Below are 27,875 nucleotides of genomic sequence, written 5' to 3' on the forward strand. Positions count from 1 at the left end.
CCCGGGGTCACCAACAGATTTCTTTCGTAAATTAAGCAGGTAGTTTAAAGATCTGTTGAGTTCTACCTAATGGCTGCTGTTGCTAATTAAGAAACACACCCCAAACCCTCCCTCGTTGCGTTGTTAATTAGAGCTGGCCGTCGGTGGGGAGCCTCCACCTTCAGTTGAGAGGGAGGAGCGCTTGGCGGGGCGCGGGCGCTGCCGGGCATTGACTAGCACCTTTTCTCATTTCTTTTTTAGAGCTTTAAGTTTCTGAGAGACTGATGGCAATATGACCTGCTAAATTTAAGGGTTGGAACTCTTGGTTCTAGAACTCCAGTTCTGTCTGATTTATTATTTTATTATTTTATTTTTATTTTATTTTATTTTTCCTTTTCAAGTGAGCAACGATATGACTGTCTAACGCATGCCTTATTTAGCCTCTCCTGTAAGGATGACCTAGCCAGATACATTTCAATAATGCTTCAGTGTAGAAGGTGTAAACTATTTTGGGCTTGATGTGCTGTGAATGTTGCTTTTTATTATTTTCTGTTCTTTTTTTTTTTTTTCCTGGCTCTATTTAAAGATTAGAAGTAGTGAAGTCGGTTTCACGCATGCGCCATTTTTTACTTCCTGTAGCTGTTAAAAAAAAGAAAAAAAAAGGAAAAAAAGAAAAAAATTTGGCAAAGCTCTAAAGCGCACCGCTGCCATCTAGTGAGACTTTTTGTAAAGTACAGCAAAACTTAAAAATATATATACAGTTATATATTTATATTTTGGGGGAGGGGGAAAACCAAACTACAGTAATTGTGTTTCATTTTTAAGCTGCTGATATTCATTCCTTTACTGTATGTCTGAAAGATGAGAGAATTATACTGTGCTGGTACTTAGAGGAGTAATATAAATTGAAATTATCTTAAGGGCTTAACCTATAGAGAGAGAGAGAGAGACTGGGGTGTCCTATAATCAGACTTCAAAAGCTGGAATGGTTGGAGGTGGTGGTGGTGGAATGCAGTCGACAACAAAAACAAACCTTCAGTTTATAAATATATATATATGATTGCTTTTTAAGTGATTTTTTTTTTTTTTGTTAACTCATGTAAATTCTCCGATCCTTTTGCACTGATGTGTTCAACATATTCTTGTACATTCAATTCAGGCAAACTTTTATAAGTTTCTTTTTTTTTTTGTTTTGTTTTGTTTTCGTTTTGTTTTTTGTTTAAATGATGAAATGTTACAGCATGGTGATATTCTATGCAACTAGTTATACTCTTTAGTTTGACACTGTAATTTCTCATGATTTAAAGATTGTAGAAATAGACCTAACAGGGTTCTCATGATGTGCGTAACTGTAGATGCATGAACTCGTGTTCTGTGTATTTGTTGAAGTGCAATGATGTATAAAAAGTGGATTCACCTGTTTTTAAAAATAAAACACTGACCAAAAAAAAAAAAAAACCACCACCAATGCGTGAGACTATTTCAATATTCTTGAAATCAAATCTATTTAATCACACTTAAGCTTGTGGATCCCAAGTGCTGGCTGGCCTGGAGCGTGGTGAATCCCAGTGGCAACAAGTTGGGATTTCTCAACCTTGGGTGAGTTTTTTCAGTTCCTTCTCCACATCTTCCACAAAAGCTGGGAAATCCTGGTCCAGGAGGCAGAGGCGGATGAAGGGCCCCAGCTCCTGCGCCGGCCAGGCCGGGTGCCGCGACACCAGGAGGAGCTCGGGCTTATTCCTCAGCACAGACTGGGAGAAACAAAAGGAAAACAGAGGTGTTGGGATCATAGACATCAAAGGTAACATTATGTGGCTTTGGAAAAACGCAGCTACGTCAGTATTTAACAAAGAGGCAGCTGCCCCCTTGATGCTGCTAAAATACTTCCTATCACACACGATTTCGGTACGTAATTTTTCCCCCAGAGGGAGCTTCAGTTCCAACGTGGCTTCTGTGCAACTTTGAATTCCCTTTGTGATTATTTGAATCCCAAATGGCAGTTTCCTGGGTAAGGTGCTTTCCTCAGGAATATCCCTTCTGTGCAAGAGAAGAGGATCCCGTAGGAAGCGTACATAGGGACTGTAGAGCCCAGTATATGGTTCTGAGCTCTTCATTTAGCAAGGTGACTTTTAGAAGTCAATTATGGGGCTTTTTTAAGGGTTAAGTTTAATCCCAAGGTGCTTTCCTTGGGAATATCCCTTCTGTGCAGGAGAAGAGGATCCTGGAGGAAGCGTACGTTGGGACTGTAGAACCCAGTATGTGGTTCTAAGCTCTTAATTTAGCAAGGTGACTTTTAAAAGTCAATTATGGGGCTTTTTTAAGGGTTAAAACAGCTTTTCCTGCCCATTTAACCCCCTCCCCTGGCTTTTTCCCTTGGTGGTGGCTGAATTGTGGTCTGTTTGGGTGTAAAACCAGTGGCAGCAGAGGGGAGGTGGCCAAGGAGTGGTGCTGGGGTTGGGACAGCCCCAACCGTCTCCCAGCACCCAGAGGTGACACCGCTCCCGTCCGTAGCCACGCAGGAGAAACCCACCAGTCTCATGGACCAGTAAGTTATTGGGCTAAAACTACTGGGCCACATCAGTCAGTCACCTTGGGGAACTGCTCAGTGAGAACATTATTCACACTTTGTGTTAAAAACCAAGTGTTTGCACCAATGTTTTTCCACCTTTCTATAGACCTCACCGCCCTCCCGGCCTGTAACTCTCTCTACCCACTGCACTGGAGTCATTAAAGCTGCCACATCCATTATGGGTGGGTTTTGGGTACTTTGCAGGGGAGGGAAGCAAATCAAATCGATGAGGTGGGTATGATGCACAGAGGGTCCCAGGTGAAGGGTGGTGTCGCTGGTTAGTCTGTGTCTGCCTTTAAAAAAAGCTGAAAATGCCTGGTTTGGGCTCTTTTTCTGACGTGCTGGTGGGAGAGGCACAGGCTAAACCAAGCCTCTCCCTCTGGGAAAGGCAGGATTTGCTGCTGGGGCCTGACTGAGCCTAACTTCTGCTGCTTGGACCTGAAATGGGGCAAGAGAACTGGCAGCTGGAGCAGAGCACAGTTTTACTTGTGAGGAGGAAAAGAAAAACCACCCCAAATATTTTTTCACTAATCTTATTGTTGGTTCACCTTGCTCTGTTCCTGGGTCATGCCGTAGCCTTGACTGGAGAAAAATACGTTTAAACAGTGTTGCTCTGTTCCTGGGTCACGCCATAGCCTTGACTGGAGAAAAATACGTTTAAACACAAATGGAAGACTGTTGAATATGTGTTTTAAAAAAAAATCTGCAAGACAATACTGAAAAGCAGCACTGCAGCCAGCTTCTTGAAGGGTTGGAAATGGAGAAATTGAAGTCCAGAGCGGGGCAGAGAAAGGGGGATCTCAGAGATTTCAGGTTTTTGAAGCTGAAGGGGGGGGAAAGCAAGTTGTACAGCAAGTCTGTGGGGCAGGGCATGGAGAGCCCAGCTCCGAGCGTGGTTGTGTTGAACTGACCAAGTAGGGAGGGATGTAGGAAACTACTACACCCAGGAGTCCTTTTGTGCTGGGAATTAGTAATTCAAGCAAGAGATGGATCAAACAGGGGCCTCGCCAGCAGAAAGCTTTGTTCAGAAGCAGGTATCACGCCCTCACCTTGTGCAGGGCCCCAGAAATAGCAGGTTTTAGAAGATAAGTCCTTCTTTTATAGTGTTAGCTTACATTGCCTTGTAAAGCAGAGATTGGTCACGAAAAACACAGTTGCTAAAGGCAAAGTGCTTTGTTTGATCCCTCTGGCTGCCTTGTAAAGGAGGGTAACAAACCCCTGTGGGACGAAGAGCAGGGTGTGTAACAGCCCTGGCCACAGAAAGGGGGGTACGGGGAGCTCTGCTGTCAAAACAGGGGTGTTGAAGGGGCTTTTGGGTTTAAGAGATGACAGATCTGTAATAGGAATTGTGCCTGATGCCACAGAGGTGAAAAAACATGGATTTCATCCTTCTGTCGGTACAGAAAGTGGGTGAGACAGACCCACTGGGGAACCCTCAGAAGCAACTGCACAAAAACAAGGGGTTGGAAAGGGGAGAGTTTTTACCTCCGTCATCTGGTTCTGGTCGGCCCCAAATTCACAGGAAAGAGGCAACAATCTGCCGGTTACTTTTAACTACAGCTTTACCCTGCACTTCCCAGTTCAACTGTGGGTTGAAAGTCATTTCTGCAGGGTGCCAAAGCTGCTTATTTGGATGAGACCTCTGGGTATGTGTGTGCTGTCAGCGTGTGGGTTGTTCTTATGCAAATGGAGTAATTGCACCATGAAATACCTGGTTTTGCCACTTACTTCCCAGCTCATTAAGCAAGATCCTGTGGTGGTGGTGGTATAAATGAGGATCCTGATGTTCAGAGAAGCCATTTCCCAGATGTTTACCACACATGAGAGAGCTTCCTCTCTCTCTGCACCAGAGAGATTCAGGTACAGGAGCTAAATATTGGATTTTATTTAATTTTTTTACCTGTGCTAGCTGTGTTACAGATCTTCTCTCTCCAAGGCTTGTGCAGGAATCTGGTAGAGGCTCATCTGGCTAGAAAATAGCAAATGCAAATAAGGGCCTGTTACCAAGCAGCGTGTGGGCATGTGCGAGAAGGGAAGGAGTTCCATTTTTAGAGAGAAGGGGAAGGGAATGTGCTCAGCCACCTCAGGCAGGGAAAAGGCATCTTTTTATGGAACCTGAATGCACATCTGCTCAAGCCTTTAAAAGTGAACGACAGGAAATAATGGGCCTGTAGTTAAACTGTCATGTCTAAACTAAGAGAACTTTTAAACTACTTGCTAGAAGTAACTTTAAAAAATGCTGTGTGTGAACGCTCAGCAGGAGCAGGCTTTTTTTTCCTTCCCGTGGGCCACAGCACCAAAAAGGTGTCAATTCTTTTTTTCTGAGCAAGGTTTTCAGTCTTAACTTCTGGAGCAAGAGTGTTATCAACACCAAGAGTCTGAGTGTTGGTGTTCAGCAGCGTTTCACCGTTAAACAGCTCTCCGTGCGTTCTCAGCTTTTGGGGAATGAGCAAAGCCCAAAGGAGAGGTGACCTGCTGAAAGGACACACAATACATCTCGAGTATCAGCTGCTGGAGGCCTCCCAGATGCCTTTATGGAAACTGTGTGAGTCAAATTGGTGATATTTTTTCCCTCCCCCCACGCTTTCTCTACCAAACACTATTCCACTGCCCAGTAGAGTAGGACTTCCCTAGTCCTGTCAGGGAGATGATGGAGCCGAAGCTCTGACAATCTTTTTTTTTAGGCCTCAGTCTTGGTCCTGATATTTTTATTACATTACCTTCGTACTGTCCTGGCTAAGGAACAGAATGACAGAATGCTAGGGGGTTGGAAGGGACCTCTGGAGACCATGTCCTCCAACCCCCTGCCAGAGCAGGTCCACCCTGAGCAGGTCCCACAGGAACGTGTCCAGGTGGGGTTTGAATGTCTCCAGAGAAGGAGACTCCACCACCTCCCTGGGCAGCCTCTTCCAGGGCTCTGCCACCCTCACAGGAAAGAAGTTCCTCATGTTTAGGTGGAAGTTCTGATGTTCAAGTTTGTGCCCATTTCCTCTTGTCCTGTCCCTGGGCACCACTGAAAAAAGCCTGGACCCATCCTCCTGACACCCACCTTTGAAGTATTTATAGGTGTTGATCAGCTCCCCCCTCAGCCTTCTCTTCTCCAGACTAAAAAGCCCCAAGTCCCTCAGCCTTTCCTTGTAAGAGAGATGCTCCAGCCCCCTCATCATCTCTGTAGCCTCTGCTGTCCCCTCTCCAGCAGTTCCCTGTCCTGGAACTGGGGAGCCCAGAGTTAGCTGCAGGGGTGTTTTCAGAGCTGGTAAATGTGATCCTCTGGATAACCAAGACAGCACATATTTAAGAATTAATCACCCTCAGAAACAGTCTGTCTCTGCCTTTTCCTTTTACCTTAGGTCTTTGTCTTGGAGAGGGGAAACATTCTGTTCCTACCCTGAAATCACTCTTAAATGTGTCAGGTTAAGCTCAAATGGCTACAACTGCATATTTACAATTATTAACACTGCAAAACAGGAGCAGGGAGTAAACACAAGAAGGAGCACACAATTCATGGTTCTTAAAAGATGCTTTTATCATTTTTCTTTCCTCGTGTAATTGATGTGAAAGTCTGCCAGGTGCTTCCCAGCAGCCTTAGCTGAAATCCACCCTGATGGAACTGCAGACGTGGGTTTTGGATAAATATTGAGCCCTGAGCCTCTGCCCCTATTCTTCTTTATTAACCTCAGCAGAAAGCATCACAGTCTTCCATTTTTGAGCCCCGTTCCGTTAACTTTTTTTGAGGTAGGCTAAGAAAAGGGGAGGCTTCAGCAGCTGAGTAACTCTGCCCTGGTCACTAATGAGGTTCCCCTGCACGTAGAGTGAATTTTGGGGTTCATAGTTACAAGCAACTTCCTTCAGAAGTAAAATTTCTCATTTACAGTTGATGACTTTTCTATTTTTCTCCCCCTATGTTCTTACTTACTGTACATAGTAGCGATGTGTTTTGTTGACTGCTTTCCACCCACCTGAGTTTGGCTGTTGGGTGGCTGAAGGAGACTGGGGTAGAGCTTCTGGCTTTGTTCATCTGTTACTTCAACCGGGAGGTACTCGGCGAGTTTCTGCGCGCAGCGGCAGCAGTGATCCAGCATCTGGGCTTTGGAGTCCCCACCAAACTGCACGCGGAACATGCGGCATTCATTCTGCTCAGAGACCAAAGAGAAATTCAATTAACTGCGAATCCCCTCCAACTATTTTAATTAAATTCCTCTTTGTTACAGTTAGCGAGAAGGTGATTAATTTTTGGATCGCTGCACCAACTTAAATATAAAGAAACAAGTTTTCCCTGCTGTACCTTCGTTTATCCCAGCAGCTAAACCACAAGAGCATGATTCCCAGTTTGAAAATCCGTTTAAAAAGCCCGAGGAAATGGTAAGTGAAACGGGGCCACCTGTGAATGAACTAAAGGTGCAGCCAAGTGAACAAGCTGCTGGAGACAAGCTCTGAAGAAAAGGATCTGGGGGTCCTGGTGGACAACAAAATGACAATGAGCAAACAGTGTGCTCTTGTGGCCAAGAGGCCAATGGAATCCTGGGCTGCAGAGGGAAGAGTGTGGCCAGCAGGTCAAGGGAGGTCATTCTGCCCCTCTGCTCTGCACTGGGGAGGCCACAACTGGAATCCTGTGTCCAGTTCTGGGCTCCCCAGTTCAAGAGAGACAGGGAACTGCTGGAAGGAGTCCAGTGTAGGGCTACAAAGATGATTCAAGGATTGGAGCATCTCCCTTATGAGGAGAGACTGAGAGAGCTGGGACTCTTTAGTCTGGAGAAGAGAAGGCTGAGGGGAGACCTTATTAATGCTGACAAGTATCTCAAGGGCGGGATGAGGGAGGAGGGAGCCAGACTCTTTCCAGTGGTTCCCAGTAACAGGACAAGAGGCAACGGGCACAAGCTGGAACATAAAGGGTTCCACTTGAATATGAGGAAGAAATTTTTCATGGTGAGGGTGACGGAGCCCTGGAACAGGCTGCCCAGGGAGGGTGTGGAGTCCCCTTTGGAGATTTTCAAGACCCACCTGGATGCTCCTGAGTAACACGCTCTGACAAGCTCTGGGTGGTCCTGCTTTAGCAGGGGGGTTGGACTAGATGATCTCTATGGTCCCTTCCAACTCTAAAAATTCAGTGAAATTCAGTGAAACCTTCTGCCGGCGACAGGGTTTTTACAGGGATAGGAGGGAAATTCAGTTCTGGTCTATAAGGATGTGCCGACTCTGAGTGCTTACTTGTGACAAAAAAAAAAATGAAACGGCGCTAACTGAAGTGTAAGTCAACTCTGGAACCTAAACTAAAAACTTCTGGGAACTGTTATGTTCCATTTAGGATTTATGTTACTGTCTGCATCAAGCCCAGCCTTACCCACCCACTGCCCTGCCCGTGGTAGCTACACCTGCAGATTCAGCTTGGCCCTCACACAGAACACAGCTGTGCCTTGGAGAGATGCTGAGACACCTTGACTAGGAGTGCAAGAAACTCAAATACATCACTCCAAATAGGGAAATAATACTAAAAATAAAATAAGAAAATGCAGGCAGAACTGACCCCCAGTACAGGTTGTTGGGCTGTACTATATTAGATATTTTTTTAAGTAGATGAGGTGCAGCAAAGCACCCTGGAAAGGTGGGGCTGGAGAGCCTGTTGTGTGTGATAAGCTTCTCCTGAGCACGTTCAGCTGATGTAAGGCAGATACCTACAGAATGCTCTTGTTCAGGAAGTGAATTACAGGGACTTCCACTTTGATCTTGAAATTTTGAATTTAAAGCAAAGGTAAAATACTAGAAAAGAAGCAAGTTTTCCTTGGCCCAGCCCAGATTATTTGAGTCTTCATCTTCCCAAGATTTCAATGTCAAAATAAGTTTTTTTTTTAATGACTAGACATGCTGCTAGAGTGCTGATTACACCAAGGCCAGGACACCCTTCACTTTAACAATCTTTGTCTCAAAGATGAGGCAGCTCTTGATGACAGCCTGTATGTTTACATGCATGTTATTTTAAGATGCTTCTATTACAGAAAATGATTTTTAGGACACCGTAAGCATAAAAGCTTGTCTCAGTGCCTTTTAAATGGAAAAAAATGTCAAAATAATTCAAAGTGTAGCACTCATTTTACCAGTGCCCAGTTACAGTGCCTCTAGTTAACTAAGATGTCAACTTAACTGGGTCGGCTTCATACAACCGAGAAGTGATTTGTGGATTTTGGATTTGCCAGACAGGTGAGTTCTCATTAAAATGACAGAAAGGTAACTTGCATCTTCATTCGAATTCCTTTTAGAGACTTTCAAAGAAAACTTGTTTCAGTTATCACTACAGTCCATTTGAGTTGCCCTCTGCTTTTTCATAAGGAATGTTAAATACTTAAGGCTGCGGTTTATAAACAATGATAGACTTGGTAAATTAAACATTTTTCCGTTACGGAAAGAGTGAGAGTACTTAAATTCAGCTAAACTGATGTCAAGTTTTAGCATAAACTGAGTACTGGGCAACAATCAGCTGAAGAACACAAGAGGCCAAGGGTGGATGGGGCTTGGAGCAACCTGGTCTGGTGAAAGGTGTCCCTGCCCAGGGCAGGGGGATTGGAATTTGATGATCTTTAAGGTCCCTTCCAACTCTAACCATTCTGTGATTCTAAGAGCTGAGTATTAAAGAACCTTGAGGTCACCTGGATCATCAAATCTGTGCCTCTTCCCATGCCGGGGGTAGCCAAGTATTAAAGAACCTTGAGGTCACCTGGATCATCAAATCTGTGCCTCTTCCCATGCCGGGGGCGCGAGCTCAATGAAAACAGTAAAAATATTCAGATTAGATCTCAGGAAGAAATTTTTTACTCTGAGGGTGGTGAGACACTGGAACAGGTTGCCCAGAAAAGCTGTGGCTGCCCCATCCCTGGAGGGGTTCAAGGCCAGGCTGGATGGGGCCTTGAGCAACCTGGTCTGGTGGGAGGTGTCCCTGCCCAGGGCAGGGGGGTTGGAACTCGATGGTCTTTGAGGTCCCTTCCAACCCAAACCATTCTGTGATTCTAAGAAGGGAAATCACGTACTACAAGAGTACTAAGAACGTTCGTCTTGCTCCTGCTGACAGATTGTTTCATGTAAAGAAGTTTTTGGAAATCACATACTACAAGAGTATTAAGAACGTTCGTCTTGCTCCTTCTGACAGATTGTTTCATGTAAAGAAGTTTTTCTGCATAGAGGCACATCAAAGACTGCCGTGAGACAGGTGATTACTACAGATGGAGCTGTGTAAGGGGCAGGCACAGCCAGGCAGCGCTGCTTGCAGCTGAGTGTGAGACACACGTGTGTGTCTGAGGGGTAGGGCTGCAGAATGAGACATCTGGAATGAAACTGCCACTAGTACAGCCCAGCTTCACCAGTCTGTGACAGGGATCTTCTCTGCATGTCTTCTTCCTTCAAGTACATTAACATTAAGCTTCTCAAAATACACTTTAGAAACTCACTCTACCACCTGAAAATTCACAATGCCCTATTAAAGTAGTATTTATTAAGAAATTACTAAGTTTTGCTATAAGTTAATGCCTTACAAAAAGCCATCAGTTAATATTCACTCAGTTTCTCCTGAAGTACGGGATCCCAATTATTAACCTCACGTTTTCTTTGACATGGATTATTCTGTAATTGCAAAGCAGGCAACACACAGCGAAAAAAGCAAGCGCAGGAAAGAAAAGAACTGAAAGGAGAATGAAATAAACAGAAGGAGTACAAGGTAAAGCAGAAAGGATAGTGTAATATTTAGTTGTGCGTGCCCCTTAGCAGCCCTGTGGTCTCAGATACAGGAACTGGGTTTTGAAAACCTGGCCTGCTTCTGCTTAGATGGCTTCTTCAGTGACAACCCACATCTTGTAAGAATCTGACAAAAATCAGAGAGCAAAAGTGTTTTGGTTTCAGGCAAGCATAACCCATTTGTTTAAAGCAGCTCAAGTCACTCGTGCAGCTCCTAGTGCCACCATTAGACCAGACTTATTCTGAAACAAGAGAACTCCTTATATTTAAATGATTGATTACGCCTCACATCTGCTTTTATCTTGCAATTAGCACGGCATTCTCTCCTCTGCAAACCAGATTGTTTGGTTTACAACATCCTTATAAAGAAACATCTACGCGTCTTCCAGAAAGGAAATCAGCTAAAAGATGAAAATCTGACTAAAGAGGAATTTTTACAGTTTTCAGCTATTCTGGATATCGCTATTATCTGCAATTACAATAACCCCACCTGTCCCAGAGATCCTGTCAGAGGAGAATGCCTGAACAGCTCACAAAACTTGAGAGATGTTTTCATAACTTAGTTCTGTGAATGGTGCCAAGAGTTAAACCGGTCTCTGAACTAGCAGCTACTGAACATGGGGCTTATCTTTTCCCAGAATTCCTCTTTTTAATTTAGAGAGGAATTGTCTTGTTAAGCAGAGACAGTTAAAGTAGAGGCAGCTGTTTCTGCTGAAACAACAAAGCCTAGAAAGTGTCAGGGGAGAAGGGAGAGGGCTTATTTTGAAACAGGCTTTGTTTCTGAAAAACCTGGTGAACATTCAGTGTAGATGAGTAAGACACTTCTCAGAGTTCATCTAAGAGCCAAAAAAATTGAGATTTATACCGAAGTGGTAAGAAACAAGTGTCATTTAATTCTTTAAAGGCTAACCAACCACTTTTTCCTGAGAGCTGAGCAGGAGGCCAGAAACCTGGGGCCCTTTCATTGCCTGGAGTACCAAATGCCTGAAGCGCCAGCCTGTCGCTGCTGTGCCAGGTGTCGGGGGCCTCAAAATGGCTAAATAATTGTTTGCTTAGATATTTGTTTCCCAAGTGAAGTATGACTCATTGGTAGCTTCCCTACACGTAGGACAATCGCTTCATCTATTTAATTGTTAGCCACAGCAGATAGATTCTAAAATAAATAGTGGTCCAGCCGTTTTAGTAGCTACCTCTCCAAAAGCAGTCTGAAAGAGCTGAATATTAACAGTTAGAAAAGACATCAGGTGAGTCAATCCATTCTTGTTTTATATCTAGAGTGAAAAAGAATCTGTTTAATTTATATAGACAATTTATAGTATCTCATAAAATCTAGTTTAATTTATCCAATACTAAGAAGTCTTATAAAGAACTGTTTTAGCTACTAGAAACGTTAAAAGCAACTTGGTTTACCTTTGACTGCGCACGAAGCAGGAGGCAGTCTGCTCTTCTTACTATCTTTAACCACTTGTGGGAATCAATTAATGAAAAGCCTTCCTGAAATAAAGCAGAACAGGAATTAAATCTGAATCTGTAGCTCTGGTGACAACACTATGGCAAGGTACATCTGAATTTCTGCATATATTTTACATTTCTATCTGTGTGTGTTATGAAAGTCTCCATGAAATGCTTAACAACCCAGCTGCAACAGAGAGCTTCAAATTCTTCCCCATCCCCTGAAGTTGCCCGAGAGGGCAGCAGGACCAGCTGTGACAGAGAGTTTTAAATTCTTCCACATCCCCTGAAGTTGCCCGAGAGGGCAGCAGAGGGCAGGCAAACCTGAAGAATGGGACCAGAGAGGCATCTTCTCCAGATGGAACTCGGGTAAACAAGCAGCAGCTTTGATACCTCCATAAAGATGTTTTTATACTCCAGTCGTGTTAACTGTCAGTCTCTTCAAACAAGACAGACTGCTCAGCATTCTGTGAAAACACCCCAGGAAACTGAAGACACCACATAAAAATTGCAAGGCAATGGACTGTGTCTCCCAAGGTACTTCCCCCAGGCTGCCACAGAGTCATTAGTAGCGAAGTCAGGGTGGGAACCCAAACAAATTGAAGGGTAGGTAAGAAATTACCAACCTGTTTTATCTGAACTCCTAATGCTTTCAATGACCGTGGCTTTTTGCATAGGCTGCTTTTCACAGATGTCCTAAGGGTCGAGAACCACAAGTCAAGTCCATCCCAGGCCACCAGCAGTGTGTTTTTTCCAGAGTTATTATCCATCTTACGCAGGTCCAGGCTGGGAAACCATCTGCCATCCTATTTTGGTACAGGTCACCTCGGTAAGACACTGCTCTCTCAGCGTGCAGGCACTCAAAAATCTACACACAGTTGCTGTGTGTAAAGGCAGTAACTGAACTTTTAGGAGAGGGATGTCTAGAAAGCACTGAGGAGTTGAAGCAAAGGCAAAGCGGACAACAGACACACAGCTGACGAGACACCTGCCAGGACAGACTGCAGAGTGTCAGACAGACATCATTCCCAAAAGGTCTGGGGTCAGAGGGAGAGAAGGATTTCCCTCTGCGCTGTAGAAACAGGAGCTGATGGCTGGTAGGACAGGACAATCACTCACAGTGTGTCTGTCTGCTCTGAGCGCTCCCAAAACATCTCCAGGTAGGACTTGCCAAGCTGTGAAAGGCCCCACTTTGTGACCAACAGGAAGCACCAAGTTATCCTCTGCTCTTACAGGAATTAGTCAAGGAATCTGGATCCTACGAGGGACAAACTGCAAATGATGGACCTTGCAACAGAAATGGCATCTTTCTTGGCAAGTCAATGTTCTCCAGTCATTACATGATGCAATTATATAGAGAGGCTAAAAAAGTTTTAGCCTTTATACAGAGAGGGTAAAAGTTTGGTATGTGGACATTAAAGTCTTGGAAGAAGAAAAAGGGGGGGAAGAGAAGATACTAAGCAGAATGCCTGAGGAATGAGACGAGATTATTATTTTAAGAAAATAAGGCAGCACTGTTAGAACATTTCTAGACTAATGAGTATTGCCTCACATGTCATAATTCCAATTGCACGGCAGACTATACCCCTGAAATTTGGCTCCAGACATCCACAGCTGTGCAGAGTTTGGCCCCACACTATTGTTTAGTGCTGAAAATAGAAAAACATCAGCAAGTCAGGCTGGTGATTGTGCGCACCAGGAAGTTATGTCGAAAGTCAAGAAATTTCAGTCATGCCAACAGCCTGGGGATAGCGAGCAGCATCTGTGCCAGCAAAACATCAGCATTAATTGTGCATGTGCGTTGCAAAGAGGTCTGAGAACATGGCTGTACAAAACACAAAAATGCAGGTTTGTGTACATGAGAAGTACTTTAGAGGAGATGTGGAATGAGATCCATCTCTGCTGCCACGGCTGCTGGAAGGAAGGGAGCAAGAAAACCAGGATGGAAGTTAGAGGAGTGAGGTACAGCTGACTACACTCCTCCAGGGGAACAAGTGGCTGCAGAAAACACACAGAAGAGTTTAAACAGGACAGGGGACAGGCTCTCAAGTCAGAACAGAAAGATGGGCTACGTAGAACTGGAATATATAAAGCAGGAGAAGTATTTTATACTGTCCCTTCCAGAAAGGGTGTGTTCTTGGTGTTTATACAAATAATCTGAAAGTAAACGTTCTCACTGTTTGGAATGGAAATACACACAAACTAACAGAAGGTGAATTTCATCTCAGCACAATGACACCTCTCTCTCATTTAAAGCTGCATATGTTGAACATCTTTTAATATACCTATATGCTTAGTGCTTCTCTGATGCCACTACCATGCCCCAAAATGCTGTTAGTGAAGCAACCCTAAACATCTCATTCTTCCACTGGGGCCGCTTTAACTTGCGGCCACTTGTACTTAACTCTGTTGGTTTCAAACAGTTACTGGTTTTGATACACACCAACTGTGTTTATTTAAATATAGCTGTTCCCATATTAAGTCTATTTTTATAGTGTTTTTCCTTTCACTGTAAGATGGGGGTTGAACAAATGTTGTCTCCTTAAAATAATAACTGTTTTCAAAGAAATCATAAAAGGCAGCCAATGTTTAACTTTCCTACCAACTACTTTATTCACGTTTCCAAGGTTGTCATCCTTTGTCCTGTTTCTGAGGTAAAGCAAGCTGGAAAAAAACAGCATTTGGAATTTTTATTTATGTACTCCTAATTATTCAACTCCAACCCCAAAATTTGATTAAATGAAATTTAATTTACTTCAAGTGTAATTAACTGAAGAACCACGCAGAAAGTATTTCCTTTCTTCTTGCACCTTTGGTTGATTGTATATTACCAAGCAGAAACAAATAACTAAGAATAGCTAAACCTAATAGAAAAACTCAGTGCAGGACTTGAGCAATAGAAAAGAGCCCCAATTTGGCACAAACAAGCTACCTGAAAATGGAGAGGGAATGTTTTAGACAAACTCTGGTCTGTAGAACCCTATTCTGTTTACATTAGTAATTGTCATTACAGTCAGGATCCTCTAGATATTCCTCAGTTCTAAGCAGCAAATAAGCCTGATTTTGTACCATGTTAAGGTGTATTCTGTTCCTCATGACTTTTCCATGGTGCCTCAGTCAGCAGAGGTTGTATTTGAGGCGGCCTGAATTAAGACAAAAGAAAATTCTTCATAATGATGACAATCAACAGTTAAATAGTTATGAATCTGCATATGAAGTCAGGCAAAAGAATTCGGAGCAACAAGGAGGACAACCACAATAAATCTGTCCCTTGTTCCATCGCTCGAAGTCGAGAGGATCTCATCCAGGAGCTAGGTGTGGGACAGACCCTGGAACCTGCATGGCAATATATCCTGGAATGCATATATGGCATATATCCTGGAATATATGGCAATATATTGAGATTGCAATCCATTTGTGCCTTTCTCAAGATAAAGAATTGGCTCTAAATCTGCTCTGGACAGATTCACTGACAAAGAAGTAGAAGTCCCTCCTGATTGCTGCTGCTGCTGCCACGCTGACAGAAATGGAGAACAAAGCAGCCGTGGTTGCTGCTGCCCTTAAGCAGGCACCATGCATAGGTGCTTTACATTCAGAGCTGGGCATTGCTGAGCAGCGCTGGGCATGAGCAGAGACAGATGGCAGTGTGAGATTAATCAGGAATATAGACAAAAAGGCAACCTAGAAGTGGGCAGGAACATAAGACCTCAAATGTTTACAATCTGAAGAGAGAAATGGCAGCGCTTTTCTAAGTACGGTCATTAGCGTTCAATCACGCATATTCTCCTTCTGTCATTCTCCAGGATCATATCTGTAACAAAAACTATTAAAGGACTACAGTTTCATACATCTCTGACAAATATCTAAGTTTCTCAGAGGGAGGACCCTGAGAGGAATTAAGCTGAAGGAAAAAACAAAGCAAGACATTTCCCAAATATTTTGGAAGCAGGCAAAATGCGACCACACCTTGTATGAGGCCAACGCTGGTCCAGCCTTACAGCCATCTAGTCTGTCATTAACTGGGAAATACTTTTGTTCTGATTTTACATCTCAGCATTCAAAAAGCTGCTGGATAACGAGGCCTGTGATCTATGCTGGAAGGTATTGCGTGTTATTTATGAATATTTTTATGATTATATCATTTAGAAACCCTGTGCTGCTAAGCAACATATGAACACAGGAACAGATTATCCCTTTTATGTTAGATTGCAAGGCCTTTAGGTAACCCTATCCTAACTAAAATTAATATATATATTAAAGAAATGTTATTTGTGTAACAGTTCAGCTATGCTGGCTTGCATCAATCAGTTTGGATTCACTCATTCATGAGACAGATGTTTTGAAATGAAACTGAACTATGTGTAAACAATACCTTCGGAAGAAAAACTGTCTTTTTGCCACAAACATTATATACTTTGCCATATACAACCAATATTAAAAAAAAAGACAACCCCAGAATGCCACACACACTCCAGTTTTGGCTGCCACTTACAACAGGCTCATGAAATGCAAATAGAAGAGTCTTCTCAGAGTTCACAGTTGAGGAGGAATGTACACTTGTACTTAACTCTGTTGGTTTCAAACAGTTACTGGTTTTGATGACACACACCAACTGTGTTTATTTAAATATAGCTGTTCCCATATTAAGTCTATTTTTATAGTGTTTTTCCTTTCACTGTAAGATGGGGGTTGAACAAATGTTGTCTCCTTAAAATAATAACTGTTTTCAAAGAAATCATAAAAGGCAGCCAATGTTTAACTTTCCTACCAACTACTTTATTCACGTTTCCAAGGTTGTCATCTTTTGTCCTGTTTCTGAGGTAAAGCAAGCTGGAAAAAAACAGCATTTGGAATTTTTATTTATGTACTCCTAATTATTCAACTCCAACCCCAAAATTTGATTAAATGAAATTTAATTTACTTCAAGTGTAATTAACTGAAGAACCACGCAGAAAGTATTTCCTTTCTTCTTGCACCTTTGGTTGATTGTATATTACCAAGCAGAAACAAATAACTAAGAATAGCTAAACCTAATAGAAAAACTCAGTGCAGGACTTGAGCAATAGAAAAGAGCCCCAATTTGGCACAAACAAGCTACCTGAAAATGGAGAGGGAATGTTTTAGACAAACACTGGTCTGTAAAACCCTATTCTCTTTACATTAGTAATTTTCATTACAGTCAGGGTCCTCTAGATATTCCTCAGTTCTAAGCAGCAAATAAGCCTGATTTTGTACCAGGTTAAGGTGTATTCTGTTCCTCATGGCTTTTCCATGGTGCCTCAGTCAGCATAGGCTGCATTTGAGGCTGCCTGAATTAAGACAAAATAAGATTCTTCATAACAATGACAATCAACAATTAAATAGTTATGAATCTGCATGTGAAGTCAGGCACATGAATTCGAAGCAACAATGAGGACAACCACAATAAATCTGTCCCTTGTTCCATCGCTCGAAGTCGAGAGGATCTCATCCAGGAGCTAGGTGTGGGACAGACCCTGGAACCTGCATGGCAATATATCCTGGAATGCATATATGGCATATATCCTGGAATATATGGCAATATATTGAGATTGCAATCCATTTGTGCCTTTCTCAAGATAAAGAATTGGCTCTAAATCTGCTCTGGACAGATTCACTGACAAAGAAGTAGAAGTCCCTCCTGATTGCTGCTGCTGCTGCCACGCTGACAGAAATGGAGAACAAAGCAGCCGTGGTTGCTGCTGCCCTTAAGCAGGCACCATGCATAGGTGCTTTACATTCAGAGCTGGGCATTGCTGAGCAGCGCTGGGCATGAGCAGAGACAGATGGCAGTGTGAGATTAATCAGGAATATAGACAAAAAGGCAACCTAGAAGTGGGCAGGAACATAAGACCTCAAATGTTTACAATCTGAAGAGAGAAATGGCAGCGCTTTTCTAAGTACGGTCATTAGCGTTCAATCACGCATATTCTCCTTCTGTCATTCTCCAGGATCATATCTGTAACAAAAACTATTAAAGGACTACAGTTTCATACATGTCTGACAAATATCTAAGTTTCTCAGAGGGAGGACCCTGAGAGGGATTAAGCTGAAGGAGAAAACAAAGCAAGACATTTCCCAAATATTTTGGAAGCAGGCAAAATGCGACCACACCTTGTATGAGGCCAACGCTGGTCCAGCCTTACAGCCATCTAGTCTGTCATTAACTGGGAAATACTTTTGTTCTGATTTTATATCTCAGCATTCAAAAAGCTGCTGGATAACGAGGCCTGTGATCTATGCTGGAAGGTATTGCGTGTTATTTATGAATATTTTTATGATTATATCATTTAGAAACCCTGTGCTGCTAAGCAACATATGAACACAGGAACAGATTATCCCTTTTATGTTAGATTGCAAGGCCTTTAGGTAACCCTATCCTAACTAAAATTAATATATATATTAAAGAAATGTTATTTGTGTAACAGTTCAGCTATGCTGGCTTGCATCAATCAGTTTGGATTCACTCATTCATGAGACAGATGTTTTGAAATGAAACTGAACTATGTGTAAACAATACCTTCGGAAGAAAAACTGTCTTTTTGCCACAAACATTATATACTTTGCCATATACAACCAATATTAAAAAAAAAGACAACCCCAGAATGCCACACACACTCCAGTTTTGGCTGCCACTTACAACAGGCTCATGAAATGCAAATAGAAGAGTCTTCTCAGAGTTCACAGTTGAGGAGGAATGTATGCATTGTATAATGTAATGGATTAAGGAGTCAGCTGGGTATCCCACAGACCGAGAACGTGCGTTTGCAAGAAGTGATGAGTTCAGCAGGAGATCAAAGGAATTTTATTGTATTAATTAATATCCCAGTGCATAGCTGCCAGAGCAGTCCTGCCTGATAATGAAGCAAGATGGCAGAAGAGAAAAGCTGAAGGACTCAGACAACGTCCCACACGACTCGTTCCGATTCAGGCTGCGCAGCACCGTGGTACACAACTCCCCAGAAACCACAGCCATCCCCTACACCCGTGACAGGTGACATATACATTATAAATCAAATGCTTGCACGTATCTGAAAAATACTAATTTTTAACTTATTGCCTTCCCAAAAGAGAATGAGTTGCCATTCTACATTTTTCAAATTAGAAAGCTACTTAAAAATTTGAAAAGCTTTCCCGTCGTTAATAGAATAAAATTGTAATTCCAGCTTCAAGTTGTGAAAATTAAACTTTAAACATAATTCCAGTCAAATCTTCATAACTACCTTGTAGCACACCTAGAAGTAGAAATTTTCCTTACTTGTATCTTTCCTCAAGATCTAAATAAGGTCAAATAAATTAGTTTTTATTCTCACAGCATGAGCTGTCTTGAAAGCTGAGTGGAGAGTAGGAGTGTCAGAGTGACAAAAAAATAAGCCCCAAACATGACAACTTGTGGAGTGGGGAAAGCAGAAAATTTCCAAGCCATGTGTCAGTATCCAAATATGTCATGTATAGCATGGTTGGGAAGGTAAGAGCACAGCAGAAACCACGTTCTCTGACTTCCATCTTAGTATAAGCATTAGCCATCACAAACAGATCTGCAGAATTTAGACTAGGAGGTGGAAAGAGGTGAAAGGCCAAAAAAAAACCCCCACCATCCAAGGCAGGCAGGCAGCAAGCTAACTGGAATAAAGAATAAAAGGATGTTAAGCTCTGCATTATCTTTTTGCATACAATTTTTTTTTTTTTTCACCCCCAATCTCTTAGAAGCCAGATCTTAAATCTTGCTATTAACCTTGTTTGTTTGTGGAAAAAGAACACATCAGGGTCAAACTCATTAAAGAGAGTGCTCTGTCTCTACAGAGGCAGGAAAGCTAAATGAAGTAGCAACTCCAGGAGACGTGCAGCCACAAAGGACTCGGCAACTGAGGAATGTCTTCTGCCAAAGCACAAAGCCTTGGGTGCAGGAGCCCGTGCTCCCAGATGGCAGCTCTCCAGAAAGAGTTCCCCATAGACAGGTACAAAGTACCACCCCTTGAAGGAGTGAACAGCAAAGATAAGCCCCTAACTCGGGACAAACCTTGATATTTCATAATGAGAGCCTGAAATTCTCCCTAAAATAGACTTTAGAACAGTGACACTTGACCAGAGACCTCGAGAGGTGAGCTGGATGCTCATGGCTTTACCTGGGTAAAGCTCTTCAGGGCATCCCATTAGGAAGTCAAGTCAAGCAATTTCTTCTTTAATTCCTGATACAAAATAGATACTTCCCTAGATCAATACCATACGTTTAACTTTAGGGTAAGTCCATTTCATTAGCCACTACTCTTTAAAAACTATTCTAATTGCTGGGTTTAGAAGAATTGTGGCAAGAGAAAAGATCAGAACCCCTGTGATCAGAACCCCTTAGAACTTTCTACTGCTGCCAATCAGGGATACACAGTCATTATGCAACAGGAACGTCTCATTATACCAAATATAATGGGGAAGCTAATGCAGAAGGATATTCAGCTTGTCCAAAACAATCATATCAACAGCACATACTTAAATGAACAAACTAAAATTGACATTTTGGAGTTACCATTGTGGTGCTGAGTAAGTCAATAAAACTAAAGTTCCTTCTATTCTTTCAAATAACAATCACAGAACTGTTGATTAAAAAAAACAAAACCCAACAACAGCCTTCCTCTAGCTTTGCAATGTGCCACCCCTAAGCAGCATTAGCAACCCGCTCGCTTCCCTCCGCTTCCGTCAAATGGCCTCATTTATTGCACAGGGACCTTGCTCTACCCAAGGCACTGCTCTGAATATCAGCTCCAAAATGTGGTGCCTAAGTTTCAGGCACTGCAAAGAGAGCATCGAGAACGTCTGCTGAATGCTTGCCTAATTAATGAGTTAGAATCTACTGTATCCTAAGCACTGTTAGCTTATTAGAAGTCATGAGGGGACCAGGAGGGCACTAAGGACATTCAGTCTACACTTTTTGAAGATCGGGTCACAAATCAATTACTCTGGATTAATTTTATCCTATTAAATAAGTCCTCTTCACAATTTCAATTTGTTTAATTTGTAGGATATTAAGAATTCTAGCACGGGAATTAATTTCACTGACTAAAACACCAAAATATAATTGTCATGATGTGTTGATTTGAAGGAGGCAGAGGAAATAAGAGTTGTGGTAAACAGAACATGATGTATCTTGAGAGTATGGCCAGAAGTCGACAGAGATGCTGATGAGATATTCCTGTTAAAATTCCATTATCTACAGGATGCAAGAATGAGGTTTTTCTGCCGTAAAATATGCAGTCTGTTAGGCAACACTGAGCAAAAACAGGTCCTAAAAATACGTTATGTAATTTAATTCCAAATGAAGAACTTTGTTTAAAACAGCAACAACAAAAAAAACCCCAAACCCTACCAAACCAAGACATCATTTTATTTGCAACACACAGGGATTGCAACATTAGGGATTTTTATGTTCCACGCTTTGAAGTTCCATTTACCCTCCTCTTCATTCCATTTGGCTGATCACAAGAAGCAGATTGTATTTTAAAAGGAAGGCAGTTGTTTCCTTGTTAAGACAGTTTCAAGTTATGTCTCTGGCAGCATCATTAACGAATGTTTAAAGTGATCTCCAACGCCTACCCAGTCCCCAAAAGTTTACCCATTAAAATAAATCATTTCTTTAATTTGAGCAACTGATGGAAACGCTGAACAGGTCCACAATGATTTGTGATAGTGGAATGGCTGTGTGACCATCAATGACTGGTTCTGGAGCTTTCTCAGATACTATAAGGAACTGTTTCAAACCTAGGGCCCCTCACCAGGTAGCAGTGTCCACAGCATGAGGTATGTACTGATCCACCTGCTTCAGAAACGCTGGGACTCAGCGTAGATGTTGTAGTATTCTTTTGGGCAAGAAAATAGTATTTCAACTGCCATTAGCGAGAAGACTGCTAGAAGGGAATTCATTAAATAGTCTACTATTTTATTGCTCATTAAAATAATTCTGTAGTCTTTTCCATGTACTAAAAAAATTAGTTGTTAGAATATGTGAATATTTTGTTCTCAAAAGCGGATCATAGAACGAGACAGAGTCTCACTTGGCTCTAAATAGCTAGCATTCTCTAAGGAAGAGAAGAGATTTTCTTAACACTCCTGCTTTAAGAAAATAAAAAAAGAGTAAGAGAATACAAAAATACATCCATTATAAAGAAAATATTTTTACAGCAAGTCAGAAGCACTTGAATATTCTTCCTAGAATGGATCACGTTAATCCAACCATCAAAGAAATACAGATTTCCATTTCTACACAACTCTTTCACCTCAATTTTGTGCAAATGGAGTTGTGAATATTGTACGTAGGTGAAAGGTGGACAGCAAAGATGTTTCACTAAGTAAATAACTCACAGAAGAGCTCTCTCCTCTTTTTTTCAAACCAACTGAGCCAAGCTTAGCAGGAACTAACTACGAAGCTGACGAGCACAGAGTTCAGACAAGTGTTAGGTCATTTAACATCACTGTTCACTGCAGAAGGAGGAACAAAGAAAAGTTCTACGTGTGACAGAAAGCAGACAAAGTCTGGAAGTTCACACTTTTCAGTATGTGACACTGATTTTTTTTTTTTTTTTTTGCTGGGCTTTTTAAAAAACATCCACCCAGAGTATTATCAGCATAAGACAGAGCTTGCTGGCAGCTAAAAAGGCTCGTTTGGGCTTTTGTAAAACGCACACACCACTGAAGAACAGATGCACTCTGACTTTTTTTGTATAACAAACCACTGAAGAACAGATGCACTCTGACTTTTATCTTCCTCAAGAAAATAGAGGGTACAAACCAAGATAGTTTGCATCTATTTGCACTGATTTTACTACATTCCTTGCCAATTTTAAACCAGAAGAGATAAAAATTTATCATTATATAGTAGGACCCATTTTAAAAGCATCCGGTTAATAAATTTTCTTTGTTACATATGCTGGATGAAAAATTTTTTTTAGAGAAAACCCTATTCTTTAGGATAATCATGTTAAAATTCTCAGAGTTGGGTAAGGATTCCTGCTCTATCATTACTGCTGCAGTCAAAAAAATAATGTTAGAAACATGAATGCTTGAATTTAGTTAGCAGTTCAGTTCTTCCTTGGATTACTGTTAGAGCAGAAAAAAACACCTTTATTATTCATCCACAGAAATTTTACAAAAATACAATATCATTATTCAAGTTGAGAAGGAAACGGTGTCCCTGGGATGCAGATCTCATACCTCACTGTGCTCCTACACAGAGGTAACACGGTATAAAGCTGCAGTAATTGTTATCCAGTTCCCTCAAAACGAGAAGCCCACACCACATCAAACGGGCTGAAAAGTAGGGATTAGAAGATAGATCAAAAGACTAGACATCAACAACTTAAAGGATGCAGTTACTACATAGCAAGAAACACTTCTGTAAGTACAGCAGAGGGAATTTCAATGCAAGTGAGTAAGGCAGCGCGGAGGTGTTGGAGAACACCTTGGCAATAAAAAGGAAATATTCAGTAGCCCAGGCCAAAAAATAGGAATCAGTGTACGAAGTGAGAACATGAGCTGAATCACTCCAACAAGTGCATTCTATCAAACTCGATACGTTCCCTCTGGAGCAGAAACTTCTGCATTATCCACCGAGACAAAACGTCCGTTATCACGGAGCCCCACTGAGAGGATTTAGTCCGTGACAGATTCAGAAGAACTATATGTACTTAGTCGTGCAAAGCCTGTTTAAATATTGTGACAGGTTTCTGACAACTCCTGAGAGCTGGAGACTAGAGGGAGATGGAACCAGTGAGATTAACCATTTCTACAGTCCAATTAATTCTACAGCAATAACACAGACTGCACAATATTGCAACTTTTGTGTTATACAGCACCTTGATAAGGGGTTTGCAGAATTTCACCAGTGGCCTGGGCAGTTCTGGCTAGATAGGAGTCTACTGCATTGTAAGCTGCTCCTGCTGTCAACAAGCCTTAGGAGACTTCTGTCCAAAGACTGTGGCATAAACTGTCCTTGGACAACAACACTGAGTCTCTAGTGTCCTGCCTGCTCCTTGAAAACCATTCAGAGATCTAGTAATGGTCATACTTATTTCGATATCACTGCTGCTATCAGCTACTGGCCAACAGCATCACTGGCTGTGCTGTCCTTCTCATGGATCACCTTACTGTTTGATGGCACCAGCTGCTTTCCTAAAGAGATCCCACAGACCGTTCTTCAAATACTAAAAAGATACCTGTAGATTGGGCCCATCCCAGGAAGAAGAATTTTATCACTGCATAGTGTTGGGAAAAGGGACACATTTCTGGGAGGGCATGTGCTTAAGGAACAAGCCTAAGCAGTAAAGCCAAGCCAGATGTGCTGGACCAAATCCCTTATAAAAAGGAAGCCTAATATCACTCTGCAGATGCCCACCCATGGTCAGGACTAGGGGATTGGCATTTGCTAGGTTTTTCAGCGAGCCTTAAGAGGAATGGAGGCAGGATGGCAACTGCTCCAACCTCTGAGAAATATAAATAGGCATAAGGCATGTCGTACCGATGCATTTCACACTAGGTTAGTTCTGTCTGCACAGAACACACCTGCAGCGTGACCCCAGTGACATGAACTTGAAGAAGTCCACCCAAAAGAACTGACAATCAGGTTTTAAAATGCACGACACCAGTTTGGTACACCCTTTCTCTAAAGCTTAGTAAGACGGTGGTGGCATTGGCCTTAAGGGTGGTATAGAAGCATTGCCAAAATAAATACGTTTTGGTTTTTAATAAAACAGCCACTTTTTTTTTTTTAATTTTAAACTCTCAGTATCAGGTATCGGTCACAATTGCCAAACATGTCTCTTCCACCTCTATTCTGCACTATTCTTAGGCTGCAATCGTTACTGCAGTATCTTAGTGTCTCTCAGAAGCTGAATCAGACCTGACAGACCTCAGAAATTCCTCATCTGGCATTTCAAGCAAGGCAGCTGCCTGAAAGCTTCACTAGCCACTAAACCCAAGAGCTGCAAGGAAGTGCTTTTCTCAGCCAAGTCTTCATAAAGCTTCTCTTATACTTCCCGCACTCAGCCCTTACGACAGCACGCTTCATCTGCCCATTGTCACTTGCCAGATTCAGTCTTTGCCAGGCACAGTCTTTGAAGGACTACAGTTTTTGTCTGTGTCTTCCTTGCTCTTTAGTTTGTTATTAAAGCTTACTTTCGGTTAGCCTTTATATGGTTATTTCAAGGACATTCTATAAAGTAGTAGGAATCTGCTAGTTACTAAACACTTACAGCTGTCTCACGGGGATACTGAAATCAGGACCAGCCCCAGGAGAGGTGCATCCTGCACTGATTCATTCCAACCTGAATTTGGCCAGAGACAGCAGCAAGTCTCATTTCAGTTGCATTTATTTTGCCTATTTATCTCAACTTTCAATTACTCCGTTCCTTTTTCTTATTCAGCGCGACTCTTGACTTTCAATTACTCCGTTCCTTTTTCTTATTCAGCGCAACTGCTGAAATACTTCCCATGTTCCATTTTTACCTTGTCCAAGAACATTCAACTCATCCTCACAAAACTTGTGAGCCAAACACCACGTCTCATACGAGGGATAGCCAGACTGACAGTTCTCTACCAGCTCATTCATTATCTGTTTAATATTCTTAACGCACTCACATGCCAAAAAAATTCAAGGGTATCCGTGGTTCTCCTCCTGTAGCTACAAGATATTTCTTTAAGTTTCAGACTTTTTATGAGGCACGGCAAAAACTAATTTATAAGCTTATATGTATTTAAAGCTACAACATACTCTCTTATATATTATGTATTAAAAAAAAAGGCTCTGTTATTTTAACACTGCAGCATCTTTCAGTGGCTTGTAATAGCTTTCTAATATACTTATCAGCCTTTTTTATATTTAGATATTATTATATCTATTAGTATCAGCGATATGTACTGAGCACACCTGATTCCACTCTCCAGCAGAGATCTGCTCTGTCACTAGCATCAAACCAACTCCTATGGTTCTCCTCCTGCAGTTACAAGATACTTCTTTAAGTTTCAGACTTTTTATGAGGCACGGCAAAAACTAATTTATAAGCTTATATGTATTTAAAGCTACAACATACTCTCTTATATATTCTGTATTAAAAAAAAGGCTCCGTTATTTTAACACTGCAGCATCTTTCAGTGGCTTGTAATAGCTTTCTAATATACTTATCAGCCTTTTTTATATTTAGATATTATTATATCTATTTTATTTATTTCCACTGGTTAGTATCAGCTATATGTACTGAACACACCTGATTTCACTCTCCAGCAGAGGCCTGCTCTGTCACTAGCATCAAACCAACTCCTTCTAGATGGAGTGTTTCTGGTGTGACCTCCTTGGTGTCACTGTCAAGTCTTTACGGTTTAGTCGCTGGTCATGCATAAGTACAGGCTACAGGAAAAGCAGCTGACAACGGCAAAAACTAATTTATAAGCTTATATGTATTTAAAGCTACAACATACTCTCTTATATATTCTGTATTAAAAAAAAGGCTCCGTTATTTTAACACTGCAGCATCTTTCAGTGGCTTGTAATAGCTTTCTAATATACTTATCAGCCTTTTTTATATTTAGATATTATTATATCTATTTTATTTATTTCCACTGGTTAGTATCAGCTATATGTACTGAACACACCTGATTTCACTCTCCAGCAGAGGCCTGCTCTGTCACTAGCATCAAACCAACTCCTTCTAGATGGAGTGTTTCTGGTGTGACCTCTCTGGTGTCACTGTCAAGTCTTTACAGTTTAGTTGCTGGTCACACTTAAGTACAGGCTACAGGAAAAGCAGCTGACACAACTCTGAAGCTGTTATTTTGTCTCCATGAATTTAAGGTGTATGTTAGATCACATTACCCAACATTGGAAAAAACCATACCCTTTGATAAAACAAATTATCAAAACCGAAATACTAACAGGTCATTGGCAAAAAAACAGCTGGGTCATATAGCAAATCATATGGGAAATTATAGTCACATTTTGATCTATTTCTTAACAGTTATTTTCTGTTTTCTGAGGGAGAAGAAAAAACCCACATATCTTTCAACATCAGCATATCTATTTCTTAACAGTTTATTATTTCTTAACAGTTATTTTTTGTTTTCTGAGGGAGAAGAATCTTGAAAAAACCCACATATCTTTCAACATCAGCAGTACTTAGTAGTACGTCTTAACCTAGATTTTTAGAGCAACAGAAGAAACACTGATCCTCAGAATGAAATAATGCGTTTAGTATTATCCTGATAACGTAGAGAAAGCAGGACAATAGAATTTCCACAAGCAAAATAAAATTGTCAGTTTCCTTTCCGTGGGCTGAGAAGGGAAATGAAGTTAATACTGATGCTAACATGAAAGGAGAAACATTCTTTATACACGAGAAACTTACCAGTACTGTTCGTCCTTGGGAAATAAAGAAATGGCCAGATACAACAATGGTAAGAATAAGATGGCCTGATTCTTCATTTGACTCAAAAACCTTTAAAGAGATAGACAAAATAAAAATCTAGCCCTGTAAGCACAGAATCGACATTTTCCATTTCTAGTGCAAAATAAGAGGTTTCAAAAGGTCAGTACTAAAAGTCAGCTGTGTAATTTACCCCTCAATAATGCAGCTTGCCCTCCACTCCCCTAAGACAGGAGGCCTATTTAAGAATTTTTTTACTAATTATAACTTCATGTACAGATTTAACTACTTTAAACAACCATCCGGACTCTTCCAACTCAATCTATAGTTTTTAATACCATGGGTCACTGCTGATGGAAGGAATAAATAAAACCCCGCGTCACTATCTATCAGATCACGGATGTATTCACATTAATTCGTGAAGCAAAATCTCCCCCGATTCCTGCATTAGCTGTGGACTTGCAAAAAGACACCTGCAAAGGCCTCGCTTATTACTGCTTGCTACACAGCGGCCTCCTAAACCCCAGTTAAAGCAAAGCCAACCAGCCGGTCTACCCCGCACCACCCGTCACCTTCCAGGAGGAGGTGTTTTGCCCTTCACTGTCTCCATCCGTCGGGGGTAGGAAGCGGCCGTAGCGCTGCAAGGGCCACGTCGTGGCGCTGCCGAGGAGGGAGGTATCGCCGGAGCCGCCCGGCGCCAAGGCCTGTCCCGGCCCGGAGCTAGGAGCGCTGCCCGCCAT

At 41.8% G+C, this 27,875-nt stretch overlaps 2 protein-coding genes across 2 annotated transcripts in view; one reads left to right on the forward strand and one right to left on the reverse strand.

The window, feature by feature from the left end:
• The window catches only part of NPTN (neuroplastin), a 42,506-nt gene extending 41,061 nt beyond the window's left edge, over positions 1 to 1,445 (forward strand). The window contains exon 8 of the mRNA XM_014953838.1: positions 241 to 1,445. The gene's annotated coding sequence lies outside the window, so the exon portion shown is untranslated. The remainder of the gene's footprint in view (positions 1 to 240) is intronic.
• Positions 560 to 27,875, reverse strand: REC114 (REC114 meiotic recombination protein). The gene is made up of 7 exons (XM_014953839.1): positions 27,708 to 27,875; positions 27,118 to 27,207; positions 11,678 to 11,761; positions 6,508 to 6,681; positions 4,449 to 4,517; positions 1,574 to 1,730; positions 560 to 618 (listed from the first exon to the last, which is right to left on the reverse strand). Exons 1-7 carry the CDS (start codon positions 27,873 to 27,875, stop codon positions 560 to 562), a joined length of 801 nt encoding a protein of 266 aa, XP_014809325.1.

Source organism: Calidris pugnax, unplaced genomic scaffold, assembly GCF_001431845.1.
Source record: "Calidris pugnax isolate Ruff unplaced genomic scaffold, ASM143184v1 scaffold237, whole genome shotgun sequence".
NCBI classification, from domain to species: domain Eukaryota; kingdom Metazoa; phylum Chordata; class Aves; order Charadriiformes; family Scolopacidae; genus Calidris; species Calidris pugnax.